Genomic DNA, 14,189 nt, shown 5'->3' on the forward strand with positions numbered 1-14,189 from the left:
AAAAGTCCTTTTGTCACTAATACTCCTTATACTGAAGACCATGGGAGAGAAATTTCAGATACACTTCTAGAAAAGTCGTTTTTCTTTATATGCATGAATACCAGTGACTAATCAGGAAATCTTTAAAATCATTAAGCAAAGTTAAGACTTGGGATGCCTGGGTGGCTCAGTCAGATAAGCATCTGACTCTTGATCTTGGCTCAGGTCTTGATCTCGGGATGATGAATTCAAGTCCTGCATCGGGCTCCCCGCCCAACAGAAGCCTGCTTGATAAAATATTAAGCAAAGTCAATATAAATAAGCACTTCATAGGCACTGAAAAACTGAAAACTAAGAAAAATGTTGGCTTTATAGATTTATTTTCAAAGGAAAAAACAGACAATTTAAATACAAGTCTAAACAGAATTACTCTGTCAAAGGCAGCAATAATGCCAAAACGCGTTCTCACTTCCAGACACTCGCCAGCATCTTCCAACTCTTCTCTCAGTGAACAAAGGGGGTCTGGCAAAGACAAAGTTAGTTCAGTGGGTTTTTTTGGTGCACTTTCAGTGATTTGATGTACTCAATCTAGGGTAATCAAAGTTACAGACACTTAATGCAAAGTTTATTTTTAAAAAGTCAACTGATCATAATACTAGAGCCTGAAAAACAGCTAATGTTTACTGACGGGCTTCTTTCCATGTTCTGTGTTAAGTAGTTTGTATACACTACTGAATTTTACCTTCAGGAAAGCCTCAGGTAAGTCCTATCCTTATCTCCATTTTCCATCTGAGGAAACAGGCTTAGAGGCTCGGCGGCCTGCCCAAGATCACCAGCCTTACAGACCTGGACAGAGCTGAGAATAAAGCTGTCTGACTCCAGAGTCTAGCCTCTTAACCCCGGAGGCGTCTCCTGCCTGATTAAGGAGTCAGGCCATCTCAGCTTCCAGAACAGCAGGCTAGGCTGGCTTCCAAGGTGAAACTGAGGGCGGTAGGGGTCTCTGCTTCTGGATTGCCCTGCCCCGTGTTTTGTAAAAGACAGATTTTGTGAGGAAGGCTGACAATCAAGGAAGTCCTGTCCAACAATGAACTGTTCATGGCCTGTCTCAAGGATAAAGATAATCACTAATGCCAGCCCCCTCTGAGTGGCAGATAACCAGAGAGGACCCTGTGTCTTATAACCAGTGAAAATCTGTCAAGGATTTCCAATGTTTGCATTTCTTCCCGGGTCTTCCTACCTTACAGAAGAACTACAGAGAGGTTAATTCTATGGGAAGACATCATTCTGTAAGTCAAATTATTTACCTGATATTTTATTCATATACATCCTTCTTATCTGCAATGTAATCTACAATTTCTTGTGGACACATTAACTTCTCCGCATCTGTATCAGGAATTTCAAACCCTAAAAGTAAAATGTAAAATGCTATGTAGAAAAACAAATACTTTAAAATTAAACGCATCTCACGCCTCCATACCACCAACAAGTACATCAAAAATTTTCAGCAACCCTCAGTCCCATTTAAGTTATGGGCCAGTTATGTTCTAGACAACAGTTGTGTCATATTGAATGTAACAGCTGGCTCTTTTTTAAAAGCTGTAATTCATAGGATAGAAAATTCACCCATTTAAAGTATAAAACTCAGTGTTTTTTAGTGTATTCACAGGTCGTACAACAATCAGCATCACGTAATTCCAGAACATTTTCATGACCATGTTCCCATCCGACCTCTGACTGATACCTCCCTCTAGTGAGCATAATTTGTGAGGAACTTGAACCATGTTCTGTTCTGTAGGACAGCAAAGGCTTTTCATTCAGGCAACTTACTCAAAACTGAGCCATGGACCCTTAAAAGGTCTCTTGTGCACAACCGTCTTTGAAAGAAGCATAACCTGAGGGAGGCATGGTGGGAAACCAGGCCTATGTGTGTGTGTTTGTGTCCTGGGCACACCCAGTTACTTCTCTGGGCACGGCCATTCAGGGTGCTCAGGTGTGCTCCGCTTCTCCATAGGTGAGGTTCTGCCTTTGTCCTGGAGCCCCCACCGACAGCACCCAAATCCCACCCCCTGGCCTTTCCTGGTCACTCAGCCCTCGGCACCACACAGTACATAGTCAAGTACATTCTAAGTGAGGGCACTGTCCCTGGTGCTGACTTCACCTGACAGTAAGTGCACTGGGGGGTGGGGGTGGGGGGGCTCTTTCTATTTATATATTTGACTCCAATCCCAGTTGTGACCCCCGACATTTCTTCCACCTAAATCAAGAATCACACTGTGCAGACCCCAAACGTAGCCTGTTACCAAATTCATCCTCCATGGCCATGATAATTTCCACTTGGTCCAAACTGTCTAAGCCCAGGTCTTTCATAAAGTGGGAATTTACCGAGAGCTGCAAGAAAAGAACACCAAACATGAAACTCAGCTGGGACAGTATTTGCTTCTCAAGATAACAGGTATGAGGTCACTTAAAAGTTATATAAAAGATGCTTACTGTAAAGAGGCCGTGATTTAAATATGAAGTGATAACCAGCATTTTATGTTTAAGCTGTGCTAGCACATACTTGGTGTACTTTGTTAACTTACTCAAGCCGGTTCTGGAATGCTTAACAATACACACAGAGCTAATGATGGATTTCACTTTCTATATATTTTGTAAGATCTGTGATCACTGCTTGGGAAAACCATCCTGGGGATGTCATGTGCAACATCGTGACCACAGTCTTAAGGCTAAGCTGCGTATCTGAAGCTGCTGGAGAGTAATCTTAAAAATCATCATAGTGTGAGGAAAATAAAAAAGTGCTGCAGTGAAAAAAAAAAAAAAAAATCTTCATCATAGGAAAGAAATTTGTGATTATGTGTGGTGACGGATGTTAACTAGACTTACTAAGATTAGTTCACAATTTTGGGGTGGGGCAGGGAGAGAATCTTATACAGGCACCAAGCCTCGTGCAGAGCCAGACACAGGGCTCAATCTCACAACTCTGAGATCATGACCTGAGCTGGAATCAAGAGTTGGACACTTAACAGACTGAGCTACTCAGGGCACGCAAACCCCCTTTTCTCAACTCACATTATACAAATATTATGTTGTATACCTGAAACTAATGTTATATGTCAATTAGACCTCAATAATAAAAACCCCACTATCCTACCTACACAGCAGACTGGATTATTAAAGAAGGAATTTGTTTATGTACTACTATGAGAAAAATGCCAGTGGTTAACTTAAAAAAGCAAACACTGCAGAACAATGTTAATAGTATATTCTACCACTTGTGTGTCTTTTAAAAAGGGTAAGCGGTGAGGGGTGCGGCACCTGGGTGGCTCAGTCAGTTAAACATCTGCCTTGATCAGGTCATGATCCCAGAGTCCTTCCTGCTCAGCAGGGAGTCTGCTTCTCCCTCTGCCCTTCCTCCTACACCATTTGTGCACAATTCTCTAATAAATCTTTAAAAATAAATAAAAGGGTAGGAGATGAAGGTCACATAGTACATAAAATATACACATACAGGGCGCCTGGGTGGCTTAGTGGGTTAAAGCCTCTGCCTTCGGCTCAGGTCATGGTCTCAGGGTCCTGGGATCGAGTACCACATGGGGCTCTCTGCTCAGCAGGGAGCCTGCTTCTCTCTCTCTCTCTCTCTGCCTGCCTCTCCATCTACTTGTGATCTCTCTCTGTCAAATAAATAAATAAAATCTTTAAAAAATATATATACACATACATACATATGTGAGTACACTTCCTTGAATATGTATTGAGTATTTCTGGAAAGATATAGGAGAAGCTGGTTCCACTGGCTGCCTCCCAGAAGGGGAACCGGGTGGGTTAGAGTCAGGAAGACCTTCTACCGAATATCCTTCTGGACCCTCTGAAGTCTGTACCACTGATTAAATACTCATTTAAAGGGGCACCTGGGTGGCTCAGTGGGTTAAGTGTCTGCCTTCGGCTCAGGTCATGATCTCAGGGTCCTGGGATCGAGCCCCGCGTTGGGCTCTCTCATCAGCAGGGAGCCTGCTTCCCCCTCTCTCTCTGCCTGCCTCTCTGCCTCCTTGTGATCTCTGTCTGTCAAATAAGTAAATAAAATCTTTTTTTTTTTTTAAGATTTTATTTATTTATTTGACAGAGAGAAATTACAAGTACACTGAGAGGCAGGCAGAGAGAGAGAGAAGGAAGCAGGCTCCCTGCTGAGCAGAGAGCCCGACGTGGGACTCGATCCCAGGACCCCGAGATCATGACCTGAGCCGAAGGCAGCGGCTTAACCCACTGAGCCACCCAGGCGCCCAGTAAATAAAATCTTAATACTCATTTAAAGAAAGAACATTAAGCCACATCAATTACCTTTTCTGGGTCAATCTTGTCATAAAGTTTCAACACATAAAGAACACGGTCCTTGATCCCCTCTAACGTCAGAGGGGGTGCGTCGCTATACTGGCGGCACAGCTGTGTCAGCGGGACCTAGAACAAGGGCAGGAAGGGAGAGCTGGTGAACCCAAGATGCCTCTAGGTCAGTGCACCAGCTTACAGGAACCTTTCAGAGCTTTTGTGCTTCCGAGAACCACCTCCTCTGATTTCCAGATGGCACCATTGGGCCACCTAGAGTCACCACACTGGGTATTTTCAGAAGCCCTAGCAGTCCAGCAGCATAAAAACGGGCCTCCCCTCCCCTCAGAGCCGGGCTCGGCCCCCCCATGGGGCCTGTGTCCAGCGCTCTGGCCACTCTACTGGCTCCGGGAAGAGCAGCTGCTAAAATCGTGCAGGGTCTGCAGAGGAGTATGTCCTCTTGCGGCACCTTCTGCAGCGCCGGGCTGCCCTGTAAGGCCCTGTCACCTTCGATCGTCAGCACACCGGAGTCGAAATGGCCTACCTGGAAAGGGCTGTCATGGTAAACAGAGAGGCAGCTCCCTGGAGGAGCACACGTGGGAAGGTCTAATATGGCCCCTGACCTCAGGCAGCACAAATGAGCCGGCTACCAGCCTGCAACAGCCCTCATGGTCTATCTGTTTCCCTGCAGGAGAGGCTTGTCGTATGGCCACCAGCAAAACCATGAGCTTTTGATTTTTGCTGTGGTGGGAGTCGTACGTCAAATGTCTGTGATACCAACCTACTTGATAATCAGCTAGGTATTAGGCTGCTGGCTGGATTCTTTCACCAAATACGGAAGGAACTCCAACTTACAGCTCTTCAGGCTGTGGAAGGTACAATGCAGAACAAGAGGAAACAAAGCAGCTGCCTGACAGTTCCGCTCACTGTGGAAGTCCCTAATCTGAACTGGTTTGTTTACCTTTTAACGTTCACGTGAGTTCTTAAGTAAGTTAATTTGGAGTTCTTACAGCATTTCTCCTTAGAAAGTGAGTCTGCGTGTTGGCGCTCAGGTCCCTGACGGAGGCCTTTGAAAATCATGACACTGCCAAAGGAACCAAACCTGTGTACACCGCTAAGAAATATTTATCTTGAAAAAAAAAATCAAGTATTGAAATCAGGTTTAATCAGCAAGCTATAAAGAGATTAGATGAGGGGCGCCTGGGTGGCTCAGTCGTTAAGTGTCTGTCTTCGGCTCAGGTCATGATTCCAGGGTCCTGGGATCAAGCCCCGCATCAGGCTCCCTGCTCAGCAGAAGGCCTGCTTCTCCCTCTGCCTGCTGCTCCCCCTACTTGTGTGTGTGCTCTCTCTCTCTCTTTCTAACTATCAAACAAATAAATAAAATCTTAAAAAACAAAAAGTGAGATTAGATGAGGCGCTTCATGGATATTCTAAAGGTATTTCTAAGTGCTTTCAGAGTTTAAGAGCACTGGTTCTTTCCGGTCTCAAGGTATGCAGTGTCCTTTCCTTTCCCACTGCAGTGTGGGTTCCGGAGACCTCTGCTGGGGGAACATCTCCAGGCCTACTTATCTACAATCACTGTAAGTCTCCCGGCCACCAATCAAATGAAGACGCAGAAGGGAAAGAGGGAGATGAGATGACAAAAGAGAAGCTTGAGGGGGAAGGATCTGACAGAGGTCTTGTCTGTGCGCATCAAGAAGACGTATGAGCAGGGATTACTGCTGAGGAGAAAGAGACGACGGGAGCTTCACCGCAAAGCCCAGGAGGAAGGATGAGGCTGGGGAGGGGACACGGTACATAACTACCCACCCAAGGGGCCCGTTAGGGGTCAGGACCATCCCCAGCCACACCAGCAAGTCCCCACACTTAGGCCACTGGACACCACATGGAGAAATTGAAGGTCTCCACCGGGGGAGCACAGGCCAGTCTGAAGTGTTGCGGTGGGGGAGGGCACAGTGGGCTAAGCATGGAGCAGGCAGGTCTAGTGGGGGACAGCTCAGACTGCAAATACACCTGTACCCTGACACTAGCTTTCTTACTAGCTGTTTGGCCTGGGGCAAGTTACTGAACCCTCCAACGCCACTTTCCTTACTTGTAAAATGGGGATAAGCCACAGTACAAAGCTCCCAGCACCGCTGGGAGGCATCACTGAGGGAATGTGAAAGGCTCAGGACACTGCCAGGCACACCCACAGTGAGTGCTACTGAGCGCTGTCTGGGAAGGCTGGGGTCTGAGACTGGCGGCTGTTGTGGCCCAAAGAAATGATCCTACTCCTTCCCTCTTGAGTCTCCCCTTCTGGTCTTTTTTTTTTTTTTTCAGCATAACAGTATTCCTTATTTTTGCACCACACCATTCAATCCGTGCCCTCTCTAATACTCACCACCTACCTGCTGGTCTCTTTAGGGACTTCTTATCAGTCAGAGTATGGCGCTGTGCTGGGCACTTTACAAACCACTGCCTCCTTTAGTTCTGACATCAGTCCCATTTTACAGACAGGAAACGGAGACAGAGAAAGGCATCCCGCCCCTGGCCTCCCACCTTGGCCTTTGGGGAGGGCCTTCCTGCCTCCTTCCTGCTCCATCTCAGCTGTTACAAAAAAGAGGAGGCACAGAACAGGCAAGCAGCTCAGCAGTGTCCCCGACAGCCAACAATGTTTCTGGTGTTGTCTTCTCCCCGGAGACCCACACTTAACAATTCTATGTGACACAAGTCACTTCCCACAGCTGTAGGAGACGGCACTGTGTGCAGGAAAAGAGTGACTTCCCTCTAGACTAGGAGAAACCAACAACCTGGTTCATCTATCAGAATTCATCTGTCTCCACTCTGTACATCTCTAGGGGAAACTGAGGAACCTCAGTTTAAAGCGTAGGAGAGAGCTTTGCCCGCCAGCTCTGCCACCTGCTCCCTGTGCTGCTCCCCCTGGAAGCAGACACCTCCACGTCAGTTTGGAAATACATTCCTTACCTGTCTTCCAAAACGCCTGCTCAAAGACCTCTAGTCCTCGTCAACCACCTGGTGCTCTGGCCAGAGCCCTGAGAGCCCACCTCCACTCCTCCCACTGTCTCACCGTCATGTCTACTGGGCGACCCAGCCTGGCTGACTAGAAGACCTCACTTATTCAACGAACCTTGTTTCATGTTCACTCCCTGCAGCCGAAACAGAACATCACATTCCTCAGTACCCTTCCCAACATGCCTGCATCTTCATCTCGACTCCCGTCTCTCCATTCCACAGACACCCCGAGGGTCAGCCGTAAGAGTGCCAGGCTCCCCCGGCCTCCGCACGTGCTGTCACAGCCTGCTCTGAGTGCGTGAGCAACTGCTACCTCCGGGTTTACGCTCCCCGGGAGTGCTCGTTAGGTCTCTCTTCTGTGCCGTATGCACACCTGTCCTCACCTGTGGCTAGGTCTTGTCTTCACACACAGGACTGTCTCAGCAGCCTGCGAACTCTGCCTCATGTGCCAAGCACTGTGCTGTGGGTTGGAACTACAAAGAAAAATGAAACATGACCACTACCCTCAGAGAAGCTTATGGTCTAATGGGAAAGACCAAGCCAACTAGATTATTTAAGCTGTAATAAAAACATAGGAGGGGGGGCGCCTGGGTGGCTTAGTTGGTTAAGCATCTGCCTTTGGCTCGGGCCATGATCCCAGCGTCCTGGGATCGAGCCTTGTGGCCGGCTCCCTGCTCAGCTGGGAGTCTGCTTCTCCATCTCCCTTTGCATGTCCCCAAACTCATGTGCTCTCTCTCAAATAAATTAAAAAATTTAAAAAAAAAAAAAAAAGTGGCAAGAGCCATGACAGACATACTTGTAGGCTGCTTCTTGAACAAGAACTGTCATTCAGTCCCTGACAAGCAAGGAAGAGATACCAAACTTGGAGTTAGCCTTGGAAGGACAAGGACATTCAAGGAGGAAAGGCCAGGCCAAGAAAATGAGGCATGGGACTCACTGTGGGTCTGTGTGGGAAGAAATGAGTTCTTGGCTAGAGACTGAAGGTTACGGGGGCGGGGGACACAGGCTCTGAGGTTCAAGAGGTCCAGCGCTGCAGACACTTGAAAAAGACAAAATAGCTGAACTCTGCCTGCACAAGCGTTTTGCCTTCATCTGGGTACTGTGCCCCACGGAGCTCTTAGGAAGTCCTCTCTGTGCTCTGGCTTTGAGACGGTTCAGATCTGCGCCCTACCTGGATAAAGTACAAGCCTTCCAGGTTCCATTCTAGGCCACTAACCTTTTTCCAGGAGAACTGCTTTAGCTCCTTTTGGGAGGGAAAAGAGTTGGAATATAAATGAAGAACTAGCTGCCCTGGAGTGAGCAAAGGGGATGGATCTGAGGAGAAAAAAATTTAATGGAACAGAACAGGTGCAGTGAGCAACAGTCCAGATGAAATGAGCAAGGCCTGGAGGTAGAAGTTTGGGGTAACTGGGAAACAGGGAAACAGAGTGAAGACACAGACAAGGAAGAGATTGTGGGTAAGAGATCTTTGGAATTTACCAGCATTTAAGGATTAGAAAGAAAGTGCCCAAGGGCAGGAACAGAGAGGTAGATAACCAACCAAGACAAACAGGGTGAACAGCCTTGGGAACAGCAGCAGGGAATGGGCTGGCAAGTTTAACATGAGGCTGCAGTGTCCAATGAGATATTAACTCATATCTTTCCTTTATATGTATCTCCATACCCTTCAACACCTAAAATAAGGTCTGGCAAATAGCCTGTCCCTCAGTTTCTTTGAATGAACAAGTATTGACTCTCTCTTCCATCAGCAAAGGATTTAAATGGGAACACGTAGTCAAAACCACTTTATAAATATAAATAAAATGGTTCTTCTGCTGTGTATGAACCAAGCAGAGGTAGCGGTAATATCTCTGAGCACCCTGCTATTCAAGGCATGGTCCAAGGACCAGCAGCAGCAGAATCTTCTGGGAGCCCATTGCAAATGAAGACTCTTGGGCCCCTTCCCAGAATCTGTATTTTAACCCAAGGGACCTGTAACAACGAAGTCTGAGAATCAGTGCTCTTTGAATGAGGACAATCCCTTTGCATTTTAGCCTACTGTGGACATCAGTCTCAGGAACAAAATACTTGGCAACTTTACCTAATGCCCTTTTAACTCTTAATTTCAGGGTGACACTGTTAACCTTTTGATTCAGGCAATGGGGCCAAGGCCCTATGACCATTACATGGTCAGTACATCTCAACTCTAGCCACACAAAAGAATCACTTGGTGACTTCTAGAAACAGACACCCAGACCCCAACTCTGGAGATAATGACTGATTTGGCCTGGGCATCCTTATGTTTTATTCTAAATGTATTCAATACCGAAATGCTAAAACCACTATCATATTGAGTTCACAGGTTTGGGGGTTTCTCAACCTGGCCTTGAGAGTTTCTTCTACCTTAAGGCAATACTTGATCCTGGCCGAACCCTTTAGTCATGTGGCAAACTTAAATGAAAACACATGCCAGTGCCTCATCTCAGAGAAGTAAATCAAAAGGGGTGGGGGTGGGGGTGGGGGGCAAGGGGCTTTTTTGCCCCGCCTCCTTTAAGCTACTCAGGTGATTTGAATGTGCAGCCAGGGCTGAAAACCACTACCATAACAAGAATTTCTGTCTCACAAAGGTGTCATCGGACAGAAAGGCTAGATACTACTTTTCCTCTATCTTTACTTCCAGGAGGCCCGTAAACGGGCAAAAGGCATTACCGGGAGAAATCCTGGGCTCAGACTGCTCTGGAGAAGGTTGTAGGCCAGCGTGGCTTCCTTTTGGCACCCTGTCACCAATTTTCCCCTAGAAAGCTACCACGGAATTTGTCCTTATCACTACGACCAACTGGGACCAATATGGGGAGGTTTACAAGCACCCCAAATAGGTGCTCTCAAAACCTCACTGCACGTCCACGAAGTAGAGACTAGTACCCCCACTTTGCTCTTCAGACCGAGAGTGGCGAGGTCAAGAGACTCGCCCCAAGTTTCGCAAAGTGGCTGCCAGCATTCGAACCCAGGGATGTTTCACTGTTAGGGCTGCACTCCGGTCTCGGGTCGACCCAGCACCGTGAGGGGCTGGGACGGGTGGGAAGCCAGACGTCGCCCGGTCACCCCCGCCGTGGCTCGCGTGGCCCCGCTGCCTGGCCCCTCCCCCGCACCACCCCGATCCCTGACCCCTGCCAAGCCCCAGCAAAGTCACCGCGAGTCACCTGCGCAGGCGCCGAGGCTGTCGGCGGAGCCCCAGGCCTCGTCCGGGCCCCCGCGGGGCACAGGGTGATGCTGAGCGGCCGGGCTGCGGCCAGCGTGGGAACCCGGGGCAGCGGCGCGAAGGCCGCGGGCAGTCGGCGGACACAAGCGGAAAGGACACGAGCCGCCATGGCTACGCCGACCCAAGATGCACTGCGCCGCGCCCTCCGGCCCAGTTTCCTTCCCGCTCGGCGTACAGGACGCACAGAGCGGCGCAGGCGGCCGCCAATGGCCGTAGCGGCCCCTAGCGGCTCCTGGCGGTACTGCTTCCCGGGGTGCGCGGTCCTGTCATCCAGGGCCAGAGGCAAAAAGGCTGGTAGGGCCAGAACCTCGCTCCTCCGGTCTTTCGCTAAATACTAATGATTGACACAAGAAAGGAAATTATTTTTATATATTCTCTAAACGTTATGGAACACATTTGTTTAGAAGTTTTGACGCTGCAATTATTCCATAGGTATTAAAATTATATAGGTATAAAAATTATATATAAAACTAATTACATAGGTATAAAATTACCGAAAAAACATAAATAAATTTTAAAATATAAGTAAATAAAAATAAAACAGACTATATAGTACTATCTCACTGCTGTAAAGTTATCTCTCTATTTATGCATTCATTGAGAACTTGAGTAACTGTTGGGGGCCCCTGGGTGGCTCAGTGGGTTAAACCTCTGCGATCAGCTCAGGTCATGATCTCAGGGTGCTAGGATAGAACCCTGCGTCCGTCTCTCTGCGCCGCAGGAAGACTGCTTCCCCTCTCTCTCTGCCTGCCTTTCTGCCTACTTGTGATCTCTCTCTCTCTGTCAAATAAATAAATAAAATCTTAAAAAAAAAGAACTTCAGTACACCCTGTTGTGTGCTGGTAGCTATGTGCCTGTTGCTACAGCAGTGGGCAAGCCAGGCAGTCTATTCTCATAGAGTTTACATTCTAGTGGGAAGATAGAAAATAAATAAAAATAAACACCTCCCCTAAGACAAAAAATTCAGGGAAGTAGTGATAAGCACAATGAAGAACAGTAGAGAGCGGGGTAGTGAGGCAGTACTGCAGGAGCGCTATTTTAGAAAGGTGGGCCCCGAAGGCCTCTTAGGAGGTAATATCTGACCTGAGACTTTGATCAGTCTGGGGGAGGGAACACAGAGGCTCAGAAATCATCCTGCTGCTGGCGATGCCAGAGTGTCCCCAACAGTGCCAACAGTTGACACCAGGCTTCTCTAGCATCCTGATTCCATTACCATCACTTTCCTGCCTATTAATTAGTTGGAAGCATAATTGTATCCCGTCTTTGGGAATGATCAGTGAATAAATGGCTCAGTTCCATTTTGGGTGGCAACCTTCAACTTCTGCAGAAAACCGGCACTAGAAAATCTGATTGAAGGACAAGGATCAGGGCCCATTAGATGGGTTCAAGCCACCAGTGACACACCAGCCTCTGATGCTCCTTCCTGGTCAAACTTTGGGCCAAATCCATGGGACAGATGTGTGATGTGACCGGCAGCATTAACAGCACAGGGAGCATGCAAGAGCCTGACTGACTACTAAGCCCCAAGTTGCAACCCTCTCTTCCCACAACCTGTCTATATTTCTGTGTTACATTGAATCCTTTTGTCAAAATTAGTAAGTCCCCTCTTATTTATTTATTTAAAATATTTAATTTATTTATTTGACAGAGAAAGAAATTACAAGTAGGCAGAGAGGCAGGTGGGGGGGGGAGGGGGGAAGCAGACTCTCTGCTGAGCAGAGAGCCAGATGTGGGGACTGATCCTTGGATCCCGAGATCATGACCCGAGCAGAAGGCGGAGGCCCAACCCACTGAGCCACCCAGGCGCCCCAGTCCCCCCTTATTTAAATGACATATTTTGAAAAAATTAAAATAAATGACATACGTTGTTCCCCATGGTCCTCTTTGACCCACGCTTAACTTTAAAAACCCAATTTTTTTTTAAAGATTTTATTTATTTGACAGAGAGACAGTACAAGTAGTGAGAGTGGCAGGTTGAGGGAGATGGAGAAGCAGACTCTCCGCTGAGCAGGGAGCCCGATGCGGGACTCCATCCCAGGACCCTGAGATCATGACCTGAGCTGAAGGCAGCTGCTTAAGTGAGCCACCTAGGCACCCCTAAAAACCCAACTTTTCAGAATTGATGCACCTCAGAGGGTTTCATTCCTACCTGCCTCCAGCCCTGGCCTCTTCTCAGGCTTCAGAGTCCTTTATCCAACTGTCGATTACCAGGTGATCTGTAAGCACTCAAATGAGCTGTCTTCCCCCTTGTGTGTTCTGTTTCAGCTGCTGAGACCATTACCCACTAAGCCAAAAATTTAAGACTCCTTCTTCTACCTAAATCATGCACTCATTTAGCCTGATCATATCTTTTCTTTCCTAAATCTCTCTCCAGGTCGGGTCTTTCTTTGCACAGACCCTGCTGCAGATGAGGCCCTTCTGGTCATCTTCATGCCTCCACTCTTGTCTACCGGAAATCCAGTGTGACTGTGTTGCTAGAGTGGGAGCTTATCGCTGAAGATCAAGCCCTTCAGCAGTCCCTGCGCCTGCTGAATAAAGTCCGAGTTTGTTAGCAGGCGTCACCAGCTTCCTGGCTACCTTTCTCACTTCCTCACTCCATCCCCCACAACACGATCCATTCTCTTGCAACGGTGAGTTGTTTGTAGTTCATGCCCTCCTGTCCTTTCCGCCTGGAATATCCTTTGCTTCTGCTCTGACCTACTTACCTGGCAAGACTCAAGCTAGTTATCAACATCCACGGAGCTTTTCTAGAACTTCCCCTGTTGGGCTAACTGCCCATCCTTTGAGCACTGTAAACATACCTTCCAAATTTAAACACAGTATTTATTGTTTTGTGTCAGTCTCCCTCATTAGACTGTGTACTTTTTTTTCTTTTTTTAAGATTTATTTATTTGAGGGGAGCCTGGGTGGCTCAGTCGGTTAAGCCTCTGCCTTCCGCTCAGGTCATGATCTCAGAGTCCTGGGATCGAGCCCCACATCGGGCTCTCTGCTCAGCGGGGAGCCTGCTTCCTCCTCTCTCTCTGCCTGCCTCTCTGCCTCCTTGTGATCTCTCCGTGTCAAATAAATAAATAAATAAATAAAATCTTTTAAAAAAGTAAGATTTATTTGAGAGAGAGAGCGTGCAAGCAGGGGTAAGGGAAGAGGGAGAGGTTAAGATCAATTGCTTAACTGACTGAGCCCCCCAGGCGCCAGACTGCGTACTTCCCAAGGGCCACGGCCTCAGAGCAAGCATTTTCATACCTACTATTTCAAGTATGTGCTCAGTGTTTGTTCAACCGTTACCGAACTGGAATTACTGCTTACCTCTACTGTTTTCTTAACTCTTAAATCTTTTTTTATTTTTTTTTTTTATTTTTTTTTTTTTTAAAGATTTTATTTATTTATTTGTCAGAGAGAGAGCGAGCGAGAGTGAGCACAGGCAGACAGAGTGGAAGGCAGAGTCAGAGGGAGAAGCAGGCTCCCTGCGGAGCAAGGAGCCCGATGTGGGACTCGATCCCAGGATTCTGGGATCATGACCTGAGCCGAAGGCAGCTGCCCAACCAACTGAGCCACCCAGGCGTCCCTTAACTCTTAAATCTTATAGATGATATGTTTCTCAAGATCCTTGGGTAAATGAAATCTTTGTGAAAAGCTCTCTATTATA

General features: G+C 47.5%; 1 protein-coding gene across 1 annotated transcript; it reads right to left on the minus strand.

Annotated features, from left to right (window-relative positions):
- Nucleotides 1–324: 324 nt before the first annotated feature.
- On the minus strand, nucleotides 325–10,712 carry NDUFAB1 (NADH:ubiquinone oxidoreductase subunit AB1). Its single transcript, XM_059415131.1, has 5 exons — nucleotides 10,488–10,712; nucleotides 4,315–4,431; nucleotides 2,280–2,367; nucleotides 1,284–1,383; nucleotides 325–501 (listed from the first exon to the last, which is right to left on the minus strand). Exons 1-4 carry the CDS (start codon nucleotides 10,653–10,655, stop codon nucleotides 1,292–1,294), a joined length of 465 nt encoding a protein of 154 aa, XP_059271114.1. The 5' UTR covers nucleotides 10,656–10,712; the 3' UTR covers nucleotides 325–501; nucleotides 1,284–1,291.
- Between the last annotated feature and the right edge of the window lie 3,477 nt (nucleotides 10,713–14,189).

Source organism: Mustela nigripes, chromosome 11 (genome assembly GCF_022355385.1).
Source record: "Mustela nigripes isolate SB6536 chromosome 11, MUSNIG.SB6536, whole genome shotgun sequence".
Lineage (NCBI taxonomy): Eukaryota > Metazoa > Chordata > Mammalia > Carnivora > Mustelidae > Mustela > Mustela nigripes.